At 32.4% G+C, this 24096-nt stretch overlaps 2 protein-coding genes across 2 annotated transcripts; both read right to left on the bottom strand.

Moving 5' to 3' along the window:
* Positions 1-3795: 3795 nt before the first annotated feature.
* On the bottom strand, positions 3796-11729 carry LOC133336886 (pickpocket protein 28-like). The gene is made up of 9 exons (XM_061545160.1): positions 11657-11729; positions 11443-11593; positions 11147-11347; positions 10977-11085; positions 10769-10920; positions 4885-5089; positions 4233-4821; positions 4032-4174; positions 3796-3972 (listed from the first exon to the last, which is right to left on the bottom strand). Exons 1-9 carry the CDS (start codon positions 11727-11729, stop codon positions 3796-3798), a joined length of 1800 nt encoding a protein of 599 aa, XP_061401144.1.
* A 4096-nt stretch (positions 11730-15825) lies between these two features.
* LOC133336885 (pickpocket protein 28-like) lies at positions 15826-21755 on the bottom strand. Its single transcript, XM_061545159.1, has 6 exons — positions 21583-21755; positions 17491-17691; positions 17323-17431; positions 17108-17256; positions 16243-17054; positions 15826-16178 (listed from the first exon to the last, which is right to left on the bottom strand). The coding sequence occupies exons 1-6, from the start codon at positions 21753-21755 to the stop codon at positions 15826-15828; spliced, it is 1797 nt and encodes a 598-aa protein (XP_061401143.1).
* Positions 21756-24096: the final 2341 nt, after the last annotated feature.

Raw genomic sequence — 24096 nt, 5'->3', positions numbered from 1 at the left:
CTTCAGCTCGTCTATGAAAGAGACTCCCTGCTTCAGCTCGTCTATGAAAGACTCCCTGCTTCAGCTCGTCTATGAAAGACTCCCTGCTTCAGCTCGTCTATGAAAGACTCCCTGCTTCAGCTCGTCTATGAAAGACTCCCTTCAGCTCGTCTATGAAAGACTCCCTGCTTCAGCTCGTCTATGAAAGACTCCCTGCTTCAGCTCGTCTGTAAAGACTCCCTACTTCAGCTCGTCTATAAAGACCCCTGCTTCAGCTAGTCTATAAAGACTCCCTGCCCTTCAGCTCGTCTATAAAGACTGCCTGCTTCAGCTCGTCTCTGAAAGACTCCCTGCTTCAGGTCGTCTATGAATAACTCCCTGCTTCAGCTCGCCTATGAAAGACTCCCTGCTTCAGCTCGTCTATGAAAGACACCCATCAGCTCGTCTATAAAGACTCCTTGCATCAGCTCGTCTATAAAGACTCCTTGCTTCAGCTCGTCTATAAAGACTCCTTGCTTCAGCTCGTCTATAAAGACTCCCTGCTTCAGCTCGTCTATAAAGACTCCCTGCTTCAGCTCGTCTATAAAGACTCCCTGCTTCAGCTCGTCTATAAAGACTCCCTGCTTCAGCTCGTTTATAAAGACTCCCTGCTTCAGCTCGTCTATAAAGACTCCCTGCTTCAGCTCGTCTATAAAGACTCCCTGCTTCAGCTCGTCTATAAAGACTCCCTGCTTCAGCTCGTCTATAAAGACTCCCTGCTTCAGCTCGTCTATAAAGACTCCTTGCTTCAGCTCGTCTATAATGTCTCCTGCTTCAGTTCGTATATAGAGACTCCCTGCTTCAGCTCGTCTATAAAGACTCCCTGCTTCAGCTCGTCTATAAAGACTCCCTGCTTCATCTCGTCTATAAAGACTCAAATCTTAGCTAATCTATAGAGACTCCATAAATTCCGTGTCCCTCGGGTCTCTCTAGAGAATTCTTCAGCTTCATCTATTGATCTTTTGTATAAAATTAATAATATTAATGTTATATTGTATTTTATTTTTAGGATACCTGTAAAAACGCCACATATTTTTGGCCACTGAAATCCAATAAAAAAATGTTGTAAGTATTATTTTTTATTATTACAAATTTCCCCATATGTACATAAAAATCATGTAAATAAAAATATGTATGTAGTAACATAATATTTATTTGCATTACATGTTTGTATTTTCCACCCACTTCATTGAATTTCTTTTGCATTACACCATAAATATTTACATTAACATAATTTACATTTGGTTTCATAAGAACATAAACTCAAGACAAATTTGGAATACTATGAACACAAAAGGCGGTATTTAGTACAAAATTCTAAATTCACCTCATTCAAAAAATAACATAAAGTGCATACATACCAACACCGGGTATTCGGTGTATATATTTTTCTGGTTTAAATATTCAAACACAGCATGTGATCGACCGCATTTGTTTAGATTTGGTTTTGCCACAAAGTGTGGCAAACTGCCTATTTCCGTAACCACTTCATTTCTCACTTTGGTTGCTCAATGTAAACGATGTGAAAGACTAAAATTAGAAAAATCACTATTTTGTTAACATAATTCCATTCAGAACACCAATACAACGCATACATTGTAATGGTGTTACCTACACATGTCAAAATTGAGATCATTTTTTTTATTTCTCGTGAAGTAATCTTTGGTCATTCAAAGAATAATGTATGAAATTATAGTATCAACGGGAGATTGATGATCAATAAAGATGGAGTTTTTGCGAAATCAATGAATGAATTATGAAAATAGCCGTATGTAATGTTGTAATGTGTCATCGCCTAAGTTTATGTCGAACTTGTGATTTTTCCATTTCTAAATAATAGCCTACCCCAATATGTCATTAAACATAGCTAAGCAAAATCGATATAAGATTATCTTAAGGAATAAGGCAATCAATCAACGAAATTTATATCACATAAAACTTATTCTAAGAACTATGGACGCTGAATCTATCTAGCGTCCAGTTTCTAGGGTTATTTTCTTTAACGGATCGATGTCTATACGGATTTTATATATTAGAAATTCATCTCCCAAGTAAATAACTTCTAAAAGGCTCAGAAAATCTTTAAGTAGCATTTTAAATAGACATTGCTCTTTGTTTCTAAATCTTTTATGTAAATTAGAAATACGGCTTACAAAATTGAAAATAGAGTTTTATGTAAAAGGTGCTCCTGATGACCTTTTTCTCCTGTGCACCAATCGGTCGATATGTTTTGCTTCGAGTATTGGCCATCTATAGAGTAGAGCCCTTTTCATACCCCCACCATAGTATGGAGTGTATATTAATTTTATTTTTCCGTTTGTAAGTCATCGAAATAATCATTTCCGAACCTATAATGTATATATTCTTGATCAACGCCAAATTCTATGGATGGAAAGCCAAAATGTTGCACAGAGTTGTCTTTTGTCTGCAAGTAGGTCAAGGTTCATTTTTTCTGATAGCTCCCATATAACGGCACCGCCAATTTTCAGTATTGTTGGGTTATGGAGGGTATTTTTTGACCGAATCGGCTTTACAAGATTCCCCCCAGGGAGTCTTGTAATTTGGTATTTTATAGTCGTATATGGTATTTTAATATTTTTAAACCCCTCACCACATGGTACAGGGTATTATGTCTTTGTGCATATGTTTGTAACAGGCAAAAGAAATCAAGATAGACCCATGGTTCCTTCTGAGAGTATGCATAGAATCACTTTCTGAGTCGATATATGCATGTCCGTCCATCTGCTCAAGGATGAACCCTATTGAAATTGGAAAAATCGGTTCAGATTAGATAGATATAGCTCCCATATATAGTTTGAGCGATTTTTTGTAAATGGTGCACCAATGCCCCAAAATATGGCCGATTGCCACAACATTTTGCACAATGTTCTATAGTTAGTAAACATACTGTGTGGAAAGTTTCACTGAAATCGGTTCAGATTTAGATATAGCTCCCATATATAGTTTAGTATGATTTTCAAAATATGACCGATTTACACAAAACTTTGCAAAACGTAATGAAGTTATTATAACACAACGTGTGTCAAGTTTTGTTGAACTCGGTTCAGATTTGGATATAGCTCCCATATATAGTTTCGTCCGATTTTCAGTAAATGGTGCACCAAAGGTCCAAAATATGGCCGATTGATACAACATTTTGGCACAAAGTACTGATGTTAGTATAAACTAATCGTTTCAGATTTATATATAGCTTCATATATATTTTCGTCCGATTTTAAACCAACATTAAATTTAATTAAATTAAATTCTTAGCTGAGGTTTTTAGGTCTTTTATTCAGTAGAACTCCGCAAATCACAAGCTGAGTGTATATATCTGTCGGCAACACCGCCTGATACTTTTTTCTTGTTGTTATAACAAAGTATATATAATCTTATTAGTTATGAGGCAAAATTACGAAAATACCCCATATTCGAGGACAGAAACTCTATCACAAAAAAAGGCGAACAGAAAGAAACCCGAACTTGGGTAAATAAACTTAAAATTATTATCTCCATCTTATATCCTATCACACATTTCCATATCAATATTCCGAGACATTATTATAGAAAATGTCCGAAACATTCTCATGGCCTAGATGGTATATTTATCTGAAATATATGCCGATACTTTTCACCGATCACATAGTTCTAAGTAGGATGAACCGGCAACATAACAATCTATCCCAAAGAAAAATGATATAAGCAAGTATGCATGTGTGTATTTATTTTTTAAATAACTCGTAATTTTGAAAATGAAATGTTTATAAAATATTCAAATTATTCAATATAAGGATAAACCTGTCCATCTGCATTAGGTATGCTACGTGACTTTGTAAACATATTACGTAAGTTTTTCTGATATTTTCGATGAGTTTTACGAACGCGTTTCACCCAGTTTTTCTTTTTCAAATCAGTTGCAGAAACATCCATTTTATATGAATCCTTTGTGAGCCACTGTAAATAATAATATCCCTTTTTTATATTATTAATATCCAAAATAACCAGACAATTACCTTTATTTCATTTTGTCTACGCCTCTTTTCCAATTCAATAGACCGGGCAGCACAATAGGGTCGCACAGTTATATAATAGACAATTTCAATTATGGAAAATATACTAAAACCCATAAAGAGACCCAATAGACCACCAGTATTGGCTGCAATTAGAAAAAGGGGTTAATATTCTTAAATATGTTAATTTATTTTCTTTCCTACACAAAAACTCCGTAAAACCAAACATTTCCGATTTTGTTGTGCCACGAAATGTATTCGACAAATAATAGAAATGCATTATCGACAAATCGCTAATCTTTGTATCTGGCGTAAAAATACCCGGTGGAAAATCATCTGAAGTACGAAAATCGCCCAAAACCATTGAGGACGATGTCAATGTCGTTCGATAATTCAATTCAAAACATCCCGGCAAACAAGAATCACACGAAGCACTCTTATTGGATGATTCAATCTCCGATTGCACCTGAGTTGTACAACGATTATCATTTGGTCCACAAATCGGTACCGTCGGATCAATACGTGGTAAATAATACAAAACACATGAACATTTCTTCATCAAAATTTTAGCTTCACATTCCAATTCACAATTTTTTCTAGAATAGGTTCGATAGTAAACCAAATCTCCTTCGTCCGAGAATAAACAGCGACGTACAGATTTTTTAATGTATCGAATGCTATCCACAGCATCCTGATAGATGGGTTCAATGGGTATGCGAGCCTCACGACCTGCCGTCATCAGGAATCCATAATTGCTGATTTTTGGTAATTCAGCAGGATTGTGCACCAAGACCTGTAAATGGTAGGAATTAGGACAAATTAAATTTTTAGTAAAATTAACTTCGGTGAGAATTACCTTAAAACCCACACACTTCGTTTTACTGCAATAATATTCACTCGATGATACATTCAATACAACTGTGAGACCCATTCTGCTACCAGTTCCACCTGAAACTCTTGGATAGTAATGTAAAGGCAAATCCTTTGGATAACCCTTTTCCGGAGTCCAATCAATGGCTACATAATGACTATCCGAATTCGGTATGAGAGAGTTTTCTTCACTATAAAACGAAACAGATTTTATTAGGAAACCCAAATATTTGCAGAACTTTCTGAGCTATAGGCGTGGATTTTTTAAAGAATATTTTTACGAGGACTTTCACAGCTATAGGCGTGGATTTTTTAAATAATATTTTTTCGTGGACTTTCACTGCTATAGGCGTGGATTTTTAAAGAATATTTTTTTTCGAGGACTTTCACAGCTATAGGCGTGGATTTTTTAAAGAATATTTTTTTGAGGACTTTCAAAGCTATAGCCGTGGATTTTAAAGAATATTTTTCTAGGACTTTCACAGCTATAGGCATGGATTTTTTAAATAATATTTTTCGAGGACTTTCAGAGTTATAGGCGTGGATTTTTTAAAGAATATTTTTTCGAGGACTTTCACAGCTATAGGCGTGGATTTTTAAAGAATATTTTTCGAGGACTTTCACAGCTATAGGCATGGATTTTTTAAATAATGTTTTTCGAGGACTTTCAGAGTTATAGGCATGGATTTTTTAAAAAATATTTCTTAAATGATATTCTTGAAGGACTTTCACAGCTATAGGCATGGATTTTTTAAATGATATTATTGATGGACTTTCAGAGTTATAGGCGTGGATTTTTTAAATTATATTCTTGAAGGACTTTCAGAGTTATAGGCGTGGATTTTTTAAATGATATTCTTGAAGGACTTTAAGAGTTATAGGCGTGGATTTTTTAAATGATATTCTTGAAGGACATTCAGAGTTATAGGCGTGGATTTTTTAAATGATATTCTTGAAGGACATTCAGAGTTATAGGCGTGGATTTTTTAAATGATATTCTTGAAGGACATTCAGAGTTATAGGCGTGGATTTTTTAAATGATATTCTTGAAGGACTTTCAGAGTTATAGGCGTGGATTTTTTAAATGATATTCTTGAAGGACTTTCAGAGTTATAGGCGTGGATTTTTTAAATGATATTCTTGAAGGACTTTCAGAGTTATAGGCGTGGATTTTTTAAATGATATTCTTGAAGGACTTTCAGAGTTATAGGCGTGGATTTTTTAAATGATATTCTTGAAGGACTTTCAGAGTTATAGGCGTGGATTTTTTAAATGATATTCTTGAAGGACTTTCAGAGTTATAGGCGTGGATTTTTTAAATGATATTCTTGAAGGACTTTCAGAGTTATAGGCGTGGATTTTTTAAAAGATATTCTTGAAGGACTTTCAGAGTTATAGGCGTGGATTTTTTAAATGATATTCTTGAAGGACTTTCAGAGTTATAGGCGTGGATTTTTTAAATGATATTCTTGAAGGACTTTCAGAGTTATAGGCGTGGATTTTTTAAATGATATTCTTGAAGGACTTTCAGAGTTATAGGCGTGGATTTTTTAAATGATATTCTTGAAGGACTTTCAGAGTTATAGGCGTGGATTTTTTAAATGATATTCTTGAAGGACTTTCAGAGTTATAGGCGTGGATTTTTTAAATGATATTCTTGAAGGACTTTCAGAGTTATAGGCGTGGATTTTTTAAATGATATTCTTGAAGGACTTTCAGAGTTATAGGCGTGGATTTTTTAAATGATATTCTTGAAGGACTTTCAGAGTTATAGGCGTGGATTTTTTAAATGATATTCTTGAAGGACTTTCAGAGTTATAGGCGTGGATTTTTTAAATGATATTCTTGAAGGACTTTCAGAGTTATAGGCGTGGATTTTTTAAATGATATTCTTGAAGGACTTTCAGAGTTATAGGCGTGGATTTTTTAAATAATATTTTTTCGAGCACCATCTAAGCGTAGATGTTTTAAAGAATATTTTTTCGAGCACCATCTAAGCGTAGATTTTTAAAGAATATTTTTTCTAGCACCATCTAAGCGTAGATTTTTTAAAGAATATTTTTTCGAGCAGCGTAGATAAGCGTAGATTTTTTAAAGAATATTTTTTCGAGCAGCGTAGATAAGCGTAGATTTTTTAAAGAATATTTTTTCGAGCAGCGTAGATAAGCGTAGATTTTTTAAAGAATATTTTTTCGAGCAGCGTAGATAAGCGTAGATTTTTTAAAGAATATTTTTTCGAGCAGCGTAGATAAGCGTAGATTTTTTAAAGAATATTTTTTCGAGCTAAGCGTAGATTTTTTAAAGAATATTTTTTCGAGCTAAGCTAGATTTTTTAAAGAATATTTTTTCGAGCTAAGCGTAGATTTTTTAAAGAATATTTTTTCGAGCTAAGCGTAGATTTTTTAAAGAATATTTTTTCGAGCTAAGCGTAGATTTTTTAAAGAATATTTTTTCGAGCTAAGCGTAGATTTTTTAAAGAATATTTTTTCGAGCTAAGCGTAGATTTTTTAAAGAATATTTTTTCGAGCTAAGCGTAGATTTTTTAAAGAATATTTTTTCGAGCTAAGCGTAGATTTTTTAAAAAATATTTTTTCGAGCTAAGCGTAGATTTTTTAAAGAATATTTTTTCGAGCTAAGCGTAGATTTTTTAAAGAATATTTTTTCGAGCTAAGCGTAGATTTTTTAAAGAATATTTTTTCGAGCTAAGCGTAGATTTTTTAAAGAATATTTTTTCGAGCTAAGCGTAGATTTTTTAAAGAATATTTTTTCGAGCTAAGCGTAGATTTTTTAAAGAATATTTTTTCGAGCTAAGCGTAGATTTTTTAAAGAATATTTTTTCGAGCTAAGCGTAGATTTTTTAAAGAATATTTTTTCGAGCTAAGCGTAGATTTTTTAAAAAATATTTTTTCGAGCTAAGCGTAGATTTTTTAAAGAATATTTTTTCGAGCTAAGCGTAGATTTTTTAAAGAATATTTTTCGAGCTAAGCGTAGATTTTTTAAAGAATATTTTTTAGCTAAGCGTAGATTTTTTAAAGAATATTTTTTCGAGCTAAGCGTAGATCTTTTAAAGAATATTTTTTCGAGCTAAGCGTAGATTTTTTAAAGAATATTTTTCGAGCTAAGCGTAGATTTTTTAAAGAATATTTTTTCGAGCTAAGCGTAGATTTTTTAAAGAATATTTTTTCGAGCTAAGCGTAGATTTTTTAAAGAATATTTTTTCGAGCTAAGCGTAGATTTTTTAAAGAATATTTTTTCGAGCTAAGCGTAGATTTTTTAAAGAATATTTTTTTTTTAAAGAATATTTTTTCGAGCTAAGCGTAGATTTTTTAAAGAATATTTTTTCGAGCTAAGCGTAGATTTTTTAAAGAATATTTTTTCGAGCTAAGCGTAGATTTTTTAAAGAATATTTTTTCGAGCTAAGCGTAGATTTTTTAAAGAATATTTTTTCGAGCTAAGCGTAGATTTTTTAAAGAATATTTTTTCGAGCTAAGCGTAGATTTTTTAAAGAATATTTTTTCGAGCTAAGCGTAGATTTTTTAAAGAATATTTTTTCGAGCTAAGCGTAGATTTTTTAAAGAATATTTTTTCGAGCTAAGCGTAGATTTTTTAAAGAATATTTTTTCGAGCTAAGCGTAGATTTTTTAAAGAATATTTTTTCGAGCTAAGCGTAGATTTTTTAAAGAATATTTTTTCGAGCTAAGCGTAGATTTTTTAAAGAATATTTTTTCGAGCTAAGCGTAGATTTTTTAAAGAATATTTTTTTGAGCTAAGCGTAGATTTTTTAAAGAATATTTTTTCGAGCTAAGCGTAGATTTTTTAAAGAATATTTTTTCGAGCTAAGCGTAGATTTTTTAAAGAATATTTTTTCGAGCTAAGCGTAGATTTTTTAAAGAATATTTTTTCGAGCTAAGCGTAGATTTTTTAAAGAATATTTTTTCGAGCTAAGCGTAGATTTTTTAAAGAATATTTTTTCGAGCTAAGCGTAGATTTTTTAAAGAATATTTTTTCGAGCTAAGCGTAGATTTTTTAAAGAATATTTTTTCGAGCTAAGCGTAGATTTTTTAAAGAATATTTTTTCGAGCTAAGCGTAGATTTTTTAAAGAATATTTTTTCGAGCTAAGCGTAGATTTTTTAAAGAATATTTTTTCGAGCTAAGCGTAGATTTTTTAAAGAATATTTTTTCGAGCTAAGCGTAGATTTTTTAAAGAATATTTTTTCGAGCTAAGCGTAGATTTTTTAAAGAATATTTTTTCGAGCTAAGCGTAGATTTTTTAAAGAATATTTTTTCGAGCTAAGCGTAGATTTTTTAAAGAATATTTTTTTCGAGCTAAGCGTTGATTTTTTAAAGAATATTTTTTCGAGCTAAGCGTAGATTTTTTAAAGAATATTTTTTCGAGCTAAGCGTAGATTTTTTAAAGATAATTTTTTCGAGCTAAGCGTAGATTTTTTAAAGAATATTTTTTCGAGCTAAGCGTAGATTTTTTAAAGAATATTTTTTCGAGCTAAGCGTAGATTTTTTAAAGAATATTTTTTCGAGCTAAGCGTAGATTTTTTAAAGAATATTTTTTCGAGCTAAGCGTAGATTTTTTAAAGAATATTTTTTCGAGCTAAGCGTAGATTTTTTAAAGAATATTTTTTCGAGCTAAGCGTAGATTTTTTAAAGAATATTTTTTCGAGCTAAGCGTAGATTTTTTAAAGAATATTTTTTCGAGCTAAGCGTAGATTTTTTAAAGAATATTTTTTCGAGCTAAGCGTAGATTTTTTAAAAAATATTTTTTCGAGCTAAGCGTAGATTTTTTAAAGAATATTTTTTCGAGCTAAGCGTAGATTTTTTAAAGAATATTTTTTCGAGCTAAGCGTAGATTTTTTAAAGAATATTTTTTCGAGCTAAGCGTAGATTTTTTAAAGAATATTTTTTCGAGCTAAGCGTAGATTTTTTAAAGAATATTTTTTCGAGCTAAGCGTAGATTTTTTAAAGAATATTTTTTCGAGCTAAGCGTAGATTTTTTAAAGAATATTTTTTCGAGCTAAGCGTAGATTTTTTAAAGAATATTTTTTCGAGCTAAGCGTAGATTTTTTAAAGAATATTTTTTCGAGCTAAGCGTAGATTTTTTAAAGAATATTTTTTCGAGCTAAGCGTAGATTTTTTAAAGAATATTTTTTCGAGCTAAGCGTAGATTTTTTAAAGAATATTTTTTCGAGCTAAGCGTAGATTTTTTAAAGAATATTTTTTCGAGCTAAGCGTAGATTTTTTAAAGAATATTTTTTCGAGCTAAGCGTAGATTTTTTAAAGAATATTTTTTCGAGCTAAGCGTAGATTTTTTAAAGAATATTTTTTCGAGCACCATCTAAGCGTAGATTTTTTAAAGAATATTTTTTCGAGCACCATCTAAGCGTAGATTTTTTAAAGAATATTTTTTCGAGCACCATCTAAGCGTAGATTTTTTAAAGAATATTTTTTCGAGCACCATCTAAGCGTAGATTTTTTAAAGAATATTTTTTCGAGCACCATCTAAGCGTAGATTTTTTACAGAATATTTTTTCGAGCACCATCTAAGCGTAGATTTTTTAAAGAATATTTTTTCGAGCACCATCTAAGCGTAGATTTTTTAAAGAATATTTTTTCGAGCACCATCTAAGCGTAGATTTTTTAAAGAATATTTTTTCGAACACCATCTAAGCGTAGATTTTTTAAAGAATATTTTTTCGAGCACCATCTAAGCGTAGATTTTTTAAAGAATATTTTTTCGAACACCATCTGTGTTATAGGCGTGGATTTTTAAAAAATATTTTTTCGAACACCATCTTTTTTTTAAAGAATATTTTTTCGAGCACCATCTAAGCGTAGATTTTTTTATAATTTTTCTTACCTGTAATTTAGCAGTAAAAATTTCGAATCCAATGCATTAAATGTGCAACACAATCCATCATCCGTTAATACGGAATCGAAAATATTAGAACAATTTTCAACGAGAGAACCAAAGCTACAAAATAGAAGCATGCGGTCACAAGGTTGAGCCACCTATAAGATATATATTACTTCGATTGACTAAAAAAATATTTAGATCAACTGCGTACCTCAATTAAAATGGCTTTAAAATATTTCCAAAATCCCAAATATGTCATCACCACATCGTTAGCATCTTGATCGCACAAACTCATTAGCAATGAAAAATTTGAGCTGGTCCTAAAAAATATTTACCAGGTCACTTAATTGGTTCTTATAATTTTCTTTTAAAATTCCTCACTTTGGAATATTTTGTACTTTACTCTTCTGAGCCTGATTCAGATTACATATGGTTATTGCAGGAAATGGTACCTCAGTGCTTAGGGTCTGCTTTGAGCTAGTCGATATAATTATGGGTGTAGCCGACCACTTCACATATACATTGGATATGAAAAATCCAGATACAATAACCACACAAACAAAGGCCAAGCCAAAGAAAACTCTTAGAAGACAGCATACATTTTTTTAATGGAAAAATAAAATAAGATTGGAAAAAAATTAATACAATTGTAACAGGTCCTGTCTAATTTATCCAACCTTTCCGATATGGTAATTTTATCTTCTGCAATATATTTCAAACCATGTAGAGATGTATTTTCCAAATAATCTTTGATATTCCTTTTGACAGCCTCCTTGGTGCAAATATTATCCTCATCACTGGAATAGTTTGGTGGTGGTTGGTCATAATCTTAAATAATAACACGAATTTCAAAAGAATTCTTCCACCAAAAACACATTTACACAAACATACTTATAACTTTACTTTCGCTTAACTTTTTATTGTTATAACGACTCAAATTGTTTTCCTTAACCGACCAATCCATTATCACTTTAAGAATTTCACTTCAACACTTTTCACAATTTTCTTTTTTGGTTTTCACTTTTATTTTTACCACTCCTTGAATTGCGAACGATTTAACACACACAAAGTTAATTACTTTTATGATTTTGCGGAATGGATGAGTTCTCCTTTTTATAGTAGCACTGATTTTGATTTGCTATTTTTGATAAGTTTTGAAAAGTTTTCCGAGTAAATAAAACGAGCTGTTTACTGTATCGATATAATCATGTTGACATAAAGCTGTTCCAGTGTACACCTTTTTGAAAGCGATTGCATAAGCACTGGACAAATGACATTTGACATGCGAAGACATACTGTATAGACTGGATTCAATTGACTCAAATTCATTTATGAAATGGAATTTTTGCGAGGATAAATAGTAGACATTTAATAGCAAGGCTAGACTCTTTAAAAAGTAGCGGGTCAATAAAGGTATGGATTTTGCTGTGGATGTTTTAATTAATTTATTTCAAGCACTTTCAGACACATAGGCGCGGATTTTTTAAAAAAAATATTTGAAGCTCTTTCAGCCACATAGGCGTGGATTTTTTAAAGAAATTATTTCAAGCTCTTTCAGACACATAGGCGCAGATTTTTTAAAAAAAATTATTTCAGCCACATAGGCGTGGATTTTTTAAAGAAATTATTTCAAGCTCTTTCAGCCACATAGGCGTGGATTTTTTAAAGAAATTATTTCAAGCTCTTTCAGCCACATAGGCGTGGATTTTTTAAAGAAATTATTTCAAGCTCTTTCAGCCACATAGGCGTGGATTTTTTAAAGAAATTATTTCAAGCTCTTTCAGCCACATAGGCGTGGATTTTTTAAAGAAATTATTTCAAGCTCTTTCAGCCACATAGGCGTGGATTTTTTAAAGAAATTATTTCAAGCTCTTTCAGCCACATAGGCGTGGATTTTTTAAAGAAATTATTTCAAGCTCTTTCAGCCACATAGGCGTGGATTTTTTAAAGAAATTATTTCAAGCTCTTTCAGCCACATAGGCGTGGATTTTTTAAAGAAATTATTTCAAGCTCTTTCAGCCACATAGGCGTGGATTTTTTAAAGAAATTATTTCAAGCTCTTTCAGCCACATAGGCGTGGATTTTTTAAAGAAATTATTTCAAGCTCTTTCAGCCACATAGGCGTGGATTTTTTAAAGAAATTATTTCAAGCTCTTTCAGCCACATAGGCGTGGATTTTTTAAAGAAATTATTTCAAGCTCTTTCAGCCACATAGGCGTGGATTTTTTAAAGAAATTATTTCAAGCTCTTTCAGCCACATAGGCGTGGATTTTTTAAAGAAATTATTTCAAGCTCTTTCAGCCACATAGGCGTGGATTTTTTAAAGAAATTATTTCAAGCTCTTTCAGCCACATAGGCGTGGATTTTTTAAAGAAATTATTTCAAGCTCTTTCAGCCACATAGGCGTGGATTTTTTAAAGAAATTATTTCAAGCTCTTTCAGCCACATAGGCGTGGATTTTTTAAAGAAATTATTTCAAGCTCTTTCAGCCACATAGGCGTGGATTTTTTAAAGAAATTATTTCAAGCTCTTTCAGCCACATAGGCGTGGATTTTTTAAAGAAATTATTTCAAGCTCTTTCAGCCACATAGGCGTGGATTTTTTAAAGAAATTATTTCAAGCTCTTTCAGCCACATAGGCGTGGATTTTTTAAAGAAATTATTTCAAGCTCTTTCAGCCACATAGGCGTGGATTTTTTAAAGAAATTATTTCAAGCTCTTTCAGCCACATAGGCGTGGATTTTTTAAAGAAATTATTTCAAGCTCTTTCAGCCACATAGGCGTGGATTTTTTAAAGAAATTATTTCAAGCTCTTTCAGCCACATAGGCGTGGATTTTTTAAAGAAATTATTTCAAGCTCTTTCAGCCACATAGGCGTGGATTTTTTAAAGAAATTATTTCAAGCTCTTTCAGCCACATAGGCGTGGATTTTTTAAAGAAATTATTTCAAGCTCTTTCAGCCACATAGGCGTGGATTTTTTAAAGAAATTATTTCAAGCTCTTTCAGCCACATAGGCGTGGATTTTTTAAAGAAATTATTTCAAGCTCTTTCAGCCACATAGGCGTGGATTTTTTAAAGAAATTATTTCAAGCTCTTTCAGCCACATAGGCGTGGATTTTTTAAAGAAATTATTTCAAGCTCTTTCAGCCACATAGGCGTGGATTTTTTAAAGAAATTATTTCAAGCTCTTTCAGCCACATAGGCGTGGATTTTTTAAAGAAATTATTTCAAGCTCTTTCAGCCACATAGGCGTGGATTTTTTAAAGAAATTATTTCAAGCTCTTTCAGCCACATAGGCGTGGATTTTTTAAAGAAATTATTTCAAGCTCTTTCAGCCACATAGGCGTGGATTTTTTAAAGAAATTATTTCAAGCTCTTTCAGCCACATAGGCGTGGATTTTTTAAAGAAATTATTTCAAGCTCTTTCAGCCACATAGGCGTGGATTTTTTAAAGAAATTATTTCAAGCTCTTTCAGCCACATAGGCGTGGATTTTTTAAAGAAATTATTTCAAGCTCTTTCAGCCACATAGGCGTGGATTTTTTAAAGAAATTATTTCAAGCTCTTTCAGCCACATAGGCGTGGATTTTTTAAAGAAATTATTTCAAGCTCTTTCAGCCACATAGGCGTGGATTTTTTAAAGAAATTATTTCAAGCTCTTTCAGCCACATAGGCGTGGATTTTTTAAAGAAATTATTTCAAGCACTTTCAGCCACATAGGCGTGGATTTTTTAAAGAAATTATTTCAAGCACTTTCAGCCACATAGGCGTGGATTTTTTAAAGAAATTATTTCAAGCACTTTCAGCCACATAGGCGTGGATTTTTTAAAGAAATTATTTCAAGCACTTTCAGCCACATAGGCGTGGATTTTTTAAAGAAATTATTTCAAGCACTTTCAGCCACATAGGCGTGGATTTTTTAAAGAAATTATTTCAAGCACTTTCAGCCACATAGGCGTGGATTTTTTAAAGAAATTATTTCAAGCACTTTCAGCCACATAGGCGTGGATTTTTTAAAGAAATTATTTCAAGCACTTTCAGCCACATAGGCGTGGATTTTTTAAAGAAATTATTTCAAGCACTTTCAGCCACATAGGCGTGGATTTTTTAAAGAAATTATTTCAAGCACTTTCAGCCACATAGGCGTGGATTTTTTAAAGAAATTATTTCAAGCACTTTCAGCCACATAGGCGTGGATTTTTTAAAGAAATTATTTCAAGCACTTTCAGCCACATAGGCGTGGATTTTTTAAAGAAATTATTTCAAGCACTTTCAGCCACATAGGCGTGGATTTTTTAAAGAAATTATTTCAAGCACTTTCAGCCACATAGGCGTGGATTTTTTAAAGAAATTATTTCAAGCACTTTCAGCCACATAGGCGTGGATTTTTTAAAGAAATTATTTCAAGCACTTTCAGCCACATAGGCGTGGATTTTTTAAAGAAATTATTTCAAGCACTTTCAGCCACATAGGCGTGGATTTTTTAAAGAAATTATTTCAAGCACTTTCAGCCACATAGGCGTGGATTTTTTAAAGAAATTATTTCAAGCACTTTCAGCCACATAGGCGTGGATTTTTTAAAGAAATTATTTCAAGCACTTTCAGCCACATAGGCGTGGATTTTTTAAAGAAATTATTTCAAGCACTTTCAGCCACATAGGCGTGGATTTTTTAAAGAAATTATTTCAAGCACTTTCAGCCACATAGGCGTGGATTTTTTAAAGAAATTATTTCAAGCACTTTCAGCCACATAGGCGTGGATTTTTTAAAGAAATTATTTCAAGCACTTTCAGCCACATAGGCGTGGATTTTTTAAAGAAATTATTTCAAGCACTTTCAGCCACATAGGCGTGGATTTTTTAAAGAAATTATTTCAAGCACTTTCAGCCACATAGGCGTGGATTTTTTAAAGAAATTATTTCAAGCACTTTCATCCACATAGGCGTGGATTTTTTAAAGAAATTATTTCAAGCACTTTCAGCCACATAGGCGTGGATTTTTTAAAGAAATTATTTCAAGCACTTTCAGAACTATACTTGAAGAGTAAAGGTGTTTTATTTATTAATAAATTAAACTTCTGCGCCCTTTATATTGTGGTTTATAAATTGTAGGTATATCCATATCGTTAATTTCTAATAAATCTGCATTCATATTAGCTGGATAATAGTTTATGTTTTGGGAAATTCTGCGACCATAAGGATTTACAATGAACGGAGATAAATAATTGCGACGAACTTTCATTCCTTTCGGGCTATATTTGCTGACATTTATTTTTCTGGCCTGCTTTATCGATATTATTTTCGATTTTTTCCTACGAACTTTACGGCAAGGACGAATGAGTGTATAAAATATTATTTCCGCCAGAGATATGAAACTAAAACCAAAAAATAAACCAATGAGGCCACCAATACTGGCTGCAAAGAATTGAAAATAGATTATTTTAAAAATAACGTATTTACGAAAATATTCTCAACTTACACATAAAATCTGTCATGCCAATAAATTCCGTTTGTTTATTACTATGAAATGAATTGTCCTTATAGTACATGTTCAAGATGGCAATATTCTTTTCGACATATTCCTCCGACATATCTCGCAGTGAGGGATTATTGCTGACAAAAACCCCATGTTCCAATGGTGTGGAAAAAAATTCTGCATAAAATTTCAAATCATAGCAACTGGGCAGGCACACCTCATCACATTCAATTTCATTGTCATTATCGTCATTTATCATCGAGTGCAGACGAATCCGCTCAACACATCGACTGTCATAAATACTACACACGGTTTCATTTTCATATCGCTTCGGCATATAGTGCGGTAAACAACGACAATGGCGCATCATCGTTTTGGCAATACACTCCGCCTCACAATTCGATTCAGTATATGTTGCAAAATAGTTTAACTTGTGTTCATCTTGAAATTCACATTGTCGATATTTCAAATCGACAGAATGTAGTTTTTGATCAGCCTCCAATTTCTCCATACGCACACGAGCCTTTGTTTCATATCCTGCTGCCAGCAGTAGACCAACTTCACGGACATTGGCTCTCTCGTTGGGGTTGTGCATGGCCATTTTGAAGCCAACACTATTCGTTGACGAACAATTATATTGATCCACTTCGGCATTAAGTATCACGGTGAGGCCCAATGATTCTCCAGTACCGGCAGCAGTTCGAGGATAAAAATGTTTTGGTAATTTCTTGGGGTAGCCAGATTCCGGATTCCAACTAATCGCTTCATCCATGTCACTGTGATTGCTATAGGTTTCCTTGATGAGAGATTGTGTGCTGGAAAACAACAGAATTAAAACTTATCTCAAGGTGAAACATTTTCTACATACCCTTCGGCATATAAAAATTTCGGATGCACCAAATTAAAAGCACAGCACAACCCCTCATCGGTTACAATGGGGTGGAATATACGCAGACAATCGTATTTAACACCGCCAAACCAACAAGAAATTATCATTTTCTCACATGGCTGTGATATCTGAAATAAAATCAAAACCCTTAGAACCAATTTACCAATTTACTTCTATTGAGCCCATTTGTTTACATCCGAAATAAATTCATTTAGACTACTCCAATCGTCTATGGTATTGGCCACCGTTACGTTCACTCGCCGTTTGCACAACATTTGTATCAAGGCATATTCCACAGAATCTCTGAGATTTAAAAATCAGTTATTATACATTTTTATTAAAATATTTTTACAAATTTTTACTTTTGAAAATGTTGTATCTTCGCCTTGTACGCCTTATTCATATTGCATATTGTCAGGGCTGGAAATGGTTCATTGGTAATATATGTTGGTTTCGGGTTGATACTGATGATAACCGGTGTGGTATTCCATTTGCTGTATACCTCACTAATAAATATTCCCGCAATAACAACGACCGATATAAAGGACAAGACAAAGTAAATTCTATAAGAAAGAAAAATACAAAAAATCAGCAAGAAAATCCACGCCTTTAACTCAGATAGTCCTCGAAAAAAATACTCTTTAAAAATCCACGCCTTTAACGCAGATAGTCCTCGAAAAAAATAGTCTTTAAAAATCCACGCCTTTAACTCAGATAGTCCTCGACAAAAATACTCTTTAAAAATCCACGCCTTTAACGCAGATAGTCCTCGAAAAAAATAGTCTTTAAAAATCCACGCCTTTAACTCAGATAGTCCTCGAAAAAAATACTCTTTAAAAATCCACGCCTTTAACGCAGATAGTCCTCGAAAAAAAATAGTCTTTAAAAATCCACGCCTTTAACTCAGATAGTCCTCGAAAAAAATACTCTTTAAAAATCCACGCCTTTAACTCAGATAGTCCTCGAAAAAAATACTCTTTAAAAATCCACGCCTTTAACTCAGATAGTCCTCGAAAAAAATACTCTTTAAAAATCAACGCCTTTAACTCAGATAGTCCTCGAAAAAAATACTCTTTAAAAATCCACGCCTTTAACTTAGATAGTCCTCGAAAAAATACTCTTTAAAAATCCAAGCCTTTAACTCAGATAGTCCTCGAAAAAATACTCTTTAAAAATCCACGCCTTTAACTCAGATAGTCCTCGAAAAAATACTCTTTAAAAATCCACGCCTTTAACTCAGATAGTCCTCGAAAAAATTCTCTTTAAAAATCCACGCCTTTAACTCAGATAATCCTCGAAAAAATACTCTTTAAAAAATACTCTTTAAAAATCCACGCCTTTAACTCAGATAGTCCTCGAAAAAATGCTCTTTAAAAATCCACGCCTTTAACTCAGATAGTCCTCGAAAAAATACTCTTTAAAAATCCACGCCTTTAACTCAGGTAGTCCTCGGAAAAAATACTCTTTAAAAATCAACGCCTTTAACTCAGATAGTCCTCGAAAAAAATACTCTTTAAAAATCCACGCCTTTAACTTAGATAGTCCTCGAAAAAATACTCTTTAAAAATCCAAGCCTTTAACTCAGATAGTCCTCGAAAAAATACTCTTTAAAAATCCACGCCTTTAACTCAGATAGTCCTCGAAAAAATACTCTTTAAAAATCCACGCCTTTAACGCAGATAGTCCTCGAAAAAAATAGTCTTTAAAAATCCACGCCTTTAACTCAGATAGTCCTCGAAAAAAATACTCTTTAAAAATCCACGCCTTTAACGCAGATAGTCCTCGAAAAAAATAGTCTTTAAAAATCCACGCCTTTAACTCAGATAGTCCTCGAAAAAAATACTCTTTAAAAATCCACGCCTTTAACTCAGATAGTCCTCGAAAAAAATACTCTTTAAAAATCCACGCCTTTAACTCAGATAGTCCTCGAAAAAAATACTCTTTAAAAATCAACGCCTTTAACTCAGATAGTCCTCGAAAAAAATACTCTTTAAAAATCCACGCCTTTAACTTAGATAGTCCTCGAAAAAATACTCTTTAAAAATCCAAGCCTTTAACTCAGATAGTCCTCGAAAAAATACTCTTTAAAAATCCACGCCTTTAACTCAGATAGTCCTCGAAAAAATACTCTTTAAAAATCCACGCCTTTAACTCAGATAGTCCTCGAAAAAATTCTCTTTAAAAATCCACGCCTTTAACTCAGATAATCCTCGAAAAAATACTCTTTAAAAAATACTCTTTAAAAATCCACGCCTTTAACTCAGATAGTCCTCGAAAAAATTCTCTTTAAAAATCCACGCCAATGGTAGACCTCTGAAAAAATACTCTTTAAAAATCCACGCCTTTAACTCAGGTAGTCCTCGGAAATATACTCTTTAAAAACCCACGCCTTTAACTCAGATACTCCTCGAAAAAATACTCTTTCAAAATCCACGCCTTTAAATCAGATAGACCTCGAAAAAATACTCTTTAAAAATCTACGCCTTCAACTCAGATAGTCGTCGAAAAAATACTCTTTAAAAATCCACGCTTTTGATACTCAGATAGTCCTTCAGAAAATACTCTTTAAAAATCCACGCCTATTTGTCTGATGGTCTTTCAAAAAATATTCTTTAAAAATCCACGCCTATTGCTCTGATGATTCTTGAGAAAATACTCTTTAAAAATCCACGCCTTTAACTCAGATAGTCCTCGAAAAAATTCTCTTTAAAAATCCACGCCTTTAACTCAGATAATCCTCGAAAAAATACTCTTTAAAAAATACTCTTTAAAAATCCACGCCTTTAACTCAGATAGTCCTCGAAAAAATACTCTTTAAAAATCCACGCCTTTAACTCAGATAGTCCTCGAAAAAAATACTCTTTAAAAATCAACGCCTTTAACTCAGATAGTCCTCGAAAAAAATACTCTTTAAAAATCCACGCTTATTGATATCAAATCCTTCAGAAAATACTCTTTAAAAATCCACGCTTATTGATATCAAATCCTTCAGAAAATACTCTTTAAAAATCCACGCCTTTAACTCAGATAGTCCTCGAAAAAATACTCTTTAAAAATCCACGCCTTTAACGCAGATAGTCCTCGAAAAAAATACTCTTTAAAAATCCACGCCTTTAACTCAGATAGTCCTTGAAAAAAATACTCTTTAAAAAATCCACGCCTTGTAAGGTCCTCGAAAAAAATACTCTTTAAAAATCCACGCCTTTAACTCAGATAGTCCTCGAAAAAATACTCTTTAAAAATCCACGCCTTTAACTCAGATAGTCCTCGAAAAAATACTCTTTAAAAATCCACGCCTTTAACTCAGATAGTCCTCGTAAAAAATACTCTTTAAAAATCAACGCCTTTAACTCAGATAGTACTCGAAAAAAATACTCTTTAAAAATCCACGCCTTTAACTTGATAGTCCTCGAAAAAATACTCTTTAAAAATCCACGCCTTTAACTCAGATAGTCCTCGAAAAAATACTCTTTAAAAATCCACGCCTTTAACTCAGATAGTCCTCGAAAAAATACTCTTTAAAAATCCACGCCTTTAACTCAGATAGTCCTCGAAAAAATACTCTTTAAAAATCCACGCATTTAACTCAGATAATCCTAGAAAAAATACTCTTTAAAAAATACTCTTTAAAAATCCACGCCTTTAACTCACATAGTCCTCGAAAAAATACTCTTTAAAAATCCACGCCTTTAACTCAGATAATCCTCGAAAAAATACTCTTTAAAAAATACTCTTTAAAAATCCACGCCTTTAACTCAGATAGTCCTCGAAAAAATGCTCTTTAAAAATCCACGCCTTTAACTCAGATAGTCCTCGAAAAAATACTCTTTAAAAATCCACGCCTTTAACTCAGGTAGTCCTCGGAAATATACTCTTTAAAAACCCACGCCTTTAACTAGAAAAAAAATACTCTTTAAAATCCACGCCTTTAAATCAGATAGACCTCGAAAAAATACTCTTTAAAAATCTACGCCTTCAACTCAGATAGTCCGAAAAAATACTCTTTAAAAATCCACGCTTATGCCTAGGAAGTTTCCTTAAAAAATACTCTTTAAAAATCCACGCCTTTAACTCAGATAGTCCTCGAAAAAATACTTTTTCAAAATCCACGCCTTAACTCAGAAAAAAAAATACTCTTTAAAAATCCACGCCCATTGCTCTAATAGCCCTCCTGAAAATACTCTTTAAAAATCCACGCCCATTGCTCTAATAGCCCTCCTGAAAATACTCTTTAAAAATCCACGCCCATTGCTCTAATAGCCCTCCTGAAAATACTCTTTAAAAATCCACGCCTTTAACTCAGACAGTCCTCGAAAAAATACTCTTTAAAAATCCACGCCTTTAACTCAGATATTCCTAGAAAAAATACTCTTTAAAAATCCTTTTAAACATTTAAGTTTTTTTACAGTATTTTTTTTTCTATATTATACACTATTTGCTCCAACTCCGAATACCTCTCCAATGGATATAAATCTTCATTGACCAAGTAATTCAAGCCATGCAATGTGGTATTTTTACAAAATTCTTTAACATTTTGAACCAGAGAATTCCACAATCCTTTCTTTCTATTATCACTAACAACACTTTCCAACGATTTTGAACTTTCCGAACTACAGGTTGAAGCCATAGTGGCTATGAAGAAACTAGGAAATTTTCCAAATACCTTAACATTTTTATAAGCCCTTTTTCAAGGACATCAAACCATTAATATCTGTTGTTAACATTATTTTGCTACAACTTGTGAAATTAAGGGAATGAATGAGACGACTTCTTATAAAAATAATTACTTTATTAACTATGTACTTCGTTAATAACATACGGAACTTCCTGATTATTAAAATGAAACCTAAGTGTAGTTTCTATGTTAATTTTAACCATGTGTATTCTTCTTGTTAAGGAATAATATAGAATAGTTTTAGGAGAACTATCTGTGCTATAGGCGTGGATTTTTAAAGAATAATTTTAGGAGAACTATCTTAGCTATAGGCGTGGAGTTTTAAAGAATATTTTTAGAAGAATTCTCTAATCTATAGGCATTGATTTTTAAAGAATACTTTTTGAAGAACTATCTTAGCTATAGTCGTGGATTTTTAAAGAATATTTTTAGGAGAACTATCTAAGCTATAGGCGTGGATTTTTAAAGAATATTTTTAGGAGAACTATCTAAGCTATAGGCATGGATTTTTAAAGAATATTTTTAGAAGGACCATCAGATTTATAGGCATGGATTTTTAAAGAATATTTTTAGGAGAACTATCTGTACTATAGACGTGGATTTTTAATGAATATTTTTAGGAGAACTATCTAATCTATAGGCGTGGATTTTTAAAGAGGAGAAGTTCTTCAGGATCTATAGGCGTGGATTTTTAAAGAATATTTTTTGGAGAACTATTTTAGCTATAGGCGTGGATTTTTAAAGAATATTTTTAGGAGCACTATCTGAGCTATAGACATGGATTCTTAAAGAATATTTTTAGGAGCACTATCTGAGCTATAGACATGGATTCTTAAAGAATATTTTTAGGAGCACTGCATATAACTCAGATATGCATGGTTTTTTTAAAGAATATTTTTTTTAGAACTATCTAAGCTGTTAAAGCATATTTTTAAGATAACTATCTAAGCTAAAGGCGTGTATGTTTAAAACATATTTTTAGGATAACTATCTAAGCTGAAGGCGTGGATTTTTAAAGCTTTGTTTTAGGATAACTATGTAAGCTAAAGGCGTGGATTTGTAAAGCATATTTTTAGGATAACTATATAAGCTTAAGGCGTGGATTATTAAATAATATTTTTTCAGGACTAGGAGCACTATCTGAGCTATAGGCGAGGGCCCAACTCAAGGCTTAGATTTTTAAAGTAATAATTGTTCGAGGGCTATCTCAACTTAAGGCTTGGATTTTTAAAGGATATTTTTATTTATATAAAATATTTTTCGAAGGACTCTCTGAATTAAAGGAATTATTTGAAAGGACTTTCTGAGTTAAAGGTATTGTTTTAAAGGACTTTTTGAGTTAACGGTGTTTAGTTTTTATGGAATATGAATATTTGTTATCTATATGATTTTAGGGTTAACCAGGGCTATAAAGGAATTTTTAAGGTTATTAATTGAAGCTATAAGGGTCGACTTCTTAAGGATATATATTGAATGAGCAAGGGCTATAAGCAAGGATTATTTTGATATTATACGAATGATATTTCAAGGATATCCAGCTATAGCGGTAATTTCTTAAGGATATTAGTTGAAGGATAAACTTGAAAGTTTTAAGGATATTATTTAATGGATAAGTTTGGATTTTTGAAGGCCTCGATCGTCAAACGTAGATTTTTAGGGTTCTATGAAAAATGTTTAAAATATTGTACGTTCTAATCTTTTTTAGAGAATTCTATGAAATTAAAGACATAGACTTTATAAGCAAATTCATGATTGACATCTTGAAATTAAAGACACAGACTTTTAAGAGAAGTGTTCAGGTGCTTTTAGCAATAAAAGACAGGAATTAAAAAAATATTCGTTAGAGGCCTCTAGCTATTAACTTGACGTAGACTTTTAATGGAAAGCCTGTAGAAGATCCCAGCAATTAAAGGCTTGAAATTTTTAAGAGGATTCTTTAGAGGCTTTGCGCAATAAAAAGCGTGCGGTTTTTAAGCGAATTTGTTAAAGGCATTCATCAGTAAATGGCGTGAAATGGCTTCTAGCATTTTTAACGGCGTGGACTTCTAAGGGGACCCCACACATTATAGGTATCAAAAAATTGAATTTTGGTTTTATATTTAATTCGAACATACGATAACTCAAAAACTAATAATCCAAACCCTTTCAAAGTTATGATACGAACTAGGATATATCCAATCCGTCAAGATCTTCCTTTTGTCCTTCTTTGGTTTCAAAAAACAGCAGCAAAATTATTTCAATTAATTATCTTAAACTACAAGTCTTCATGTGCTTAGCCGTTTGAAAATAGTCA

The sequence above is a fragment of the Musca vetustissima genome, unplaced genomic scaffold (assembly GCF_032173495.1).
Source record: "Musca vetustissima isolate MV318-11 ecotype Yass unplaced genomic scaffold, APGP_CSIRO_Mvet_v1 utg10126, whole genome shotgun sequence".
Taxonomy (NCBI): domain Eukaryota; kingdom Metazoa; phylum Arthropoda; class Insecta; order Diptera; family Muscidae; genus Musca; species Musca vetustissima.
This window is presented reverse-complemented; position numbering and strand designations above follow the sequence as displayed.

What these genes read in the sequence shown, in the direction of transcription:
- LOC133336886 (XM_061545160.1), bottom strand. Translation starts at nt 11,729, where the DNA reads ATGGATTGGTCGGTTAAGGAAAACAATTTGAGTCGTTATAACAATAAA. An exon ending in AAAGTACAAAATATTCCAAA is followed by an intron (nt 11,086 to 11,146) that starts GTGAGGAATTTT and finishes AATATTTTTTAG; the next exon opens with GACCAGCTCAAATTTTTCAT. An exon ending in TTAAAGCCATTTTAATTGAG is followed by an intron (nt 10,921 to 10,976) that starts GTACGCAGTTGA and finishes TATATCTTATAG; the next exon opens with GTGGCTCAACCTTGTGACCG.
- LOC133336885 (XM_061545159.1), bottom strand. Translation starts at nt 21,755, where the DNA reads ATGGCTTCAACCTGTAGTTCGGAAAGTTCAAAATCGTTGGAAAGTGTT. An exon ending in AAGATACAACATTTTCAAAA is followed by an intron (nt 17,432 to 17,490) that starts GTAAAAATTTGT and finishes TTTAAATCTCAG; the next exon opens with AGATTCTGTGGAATATGCCT. An exon ending in AAATTTTTATATGCCGAAGG is followed by an intron (nt 17,055 to 17,107) that starts GTATGTAGAAAA and finishes GTTGTTTTCCAG; the next exon opens with CACACAATCTCTCATCAAGG.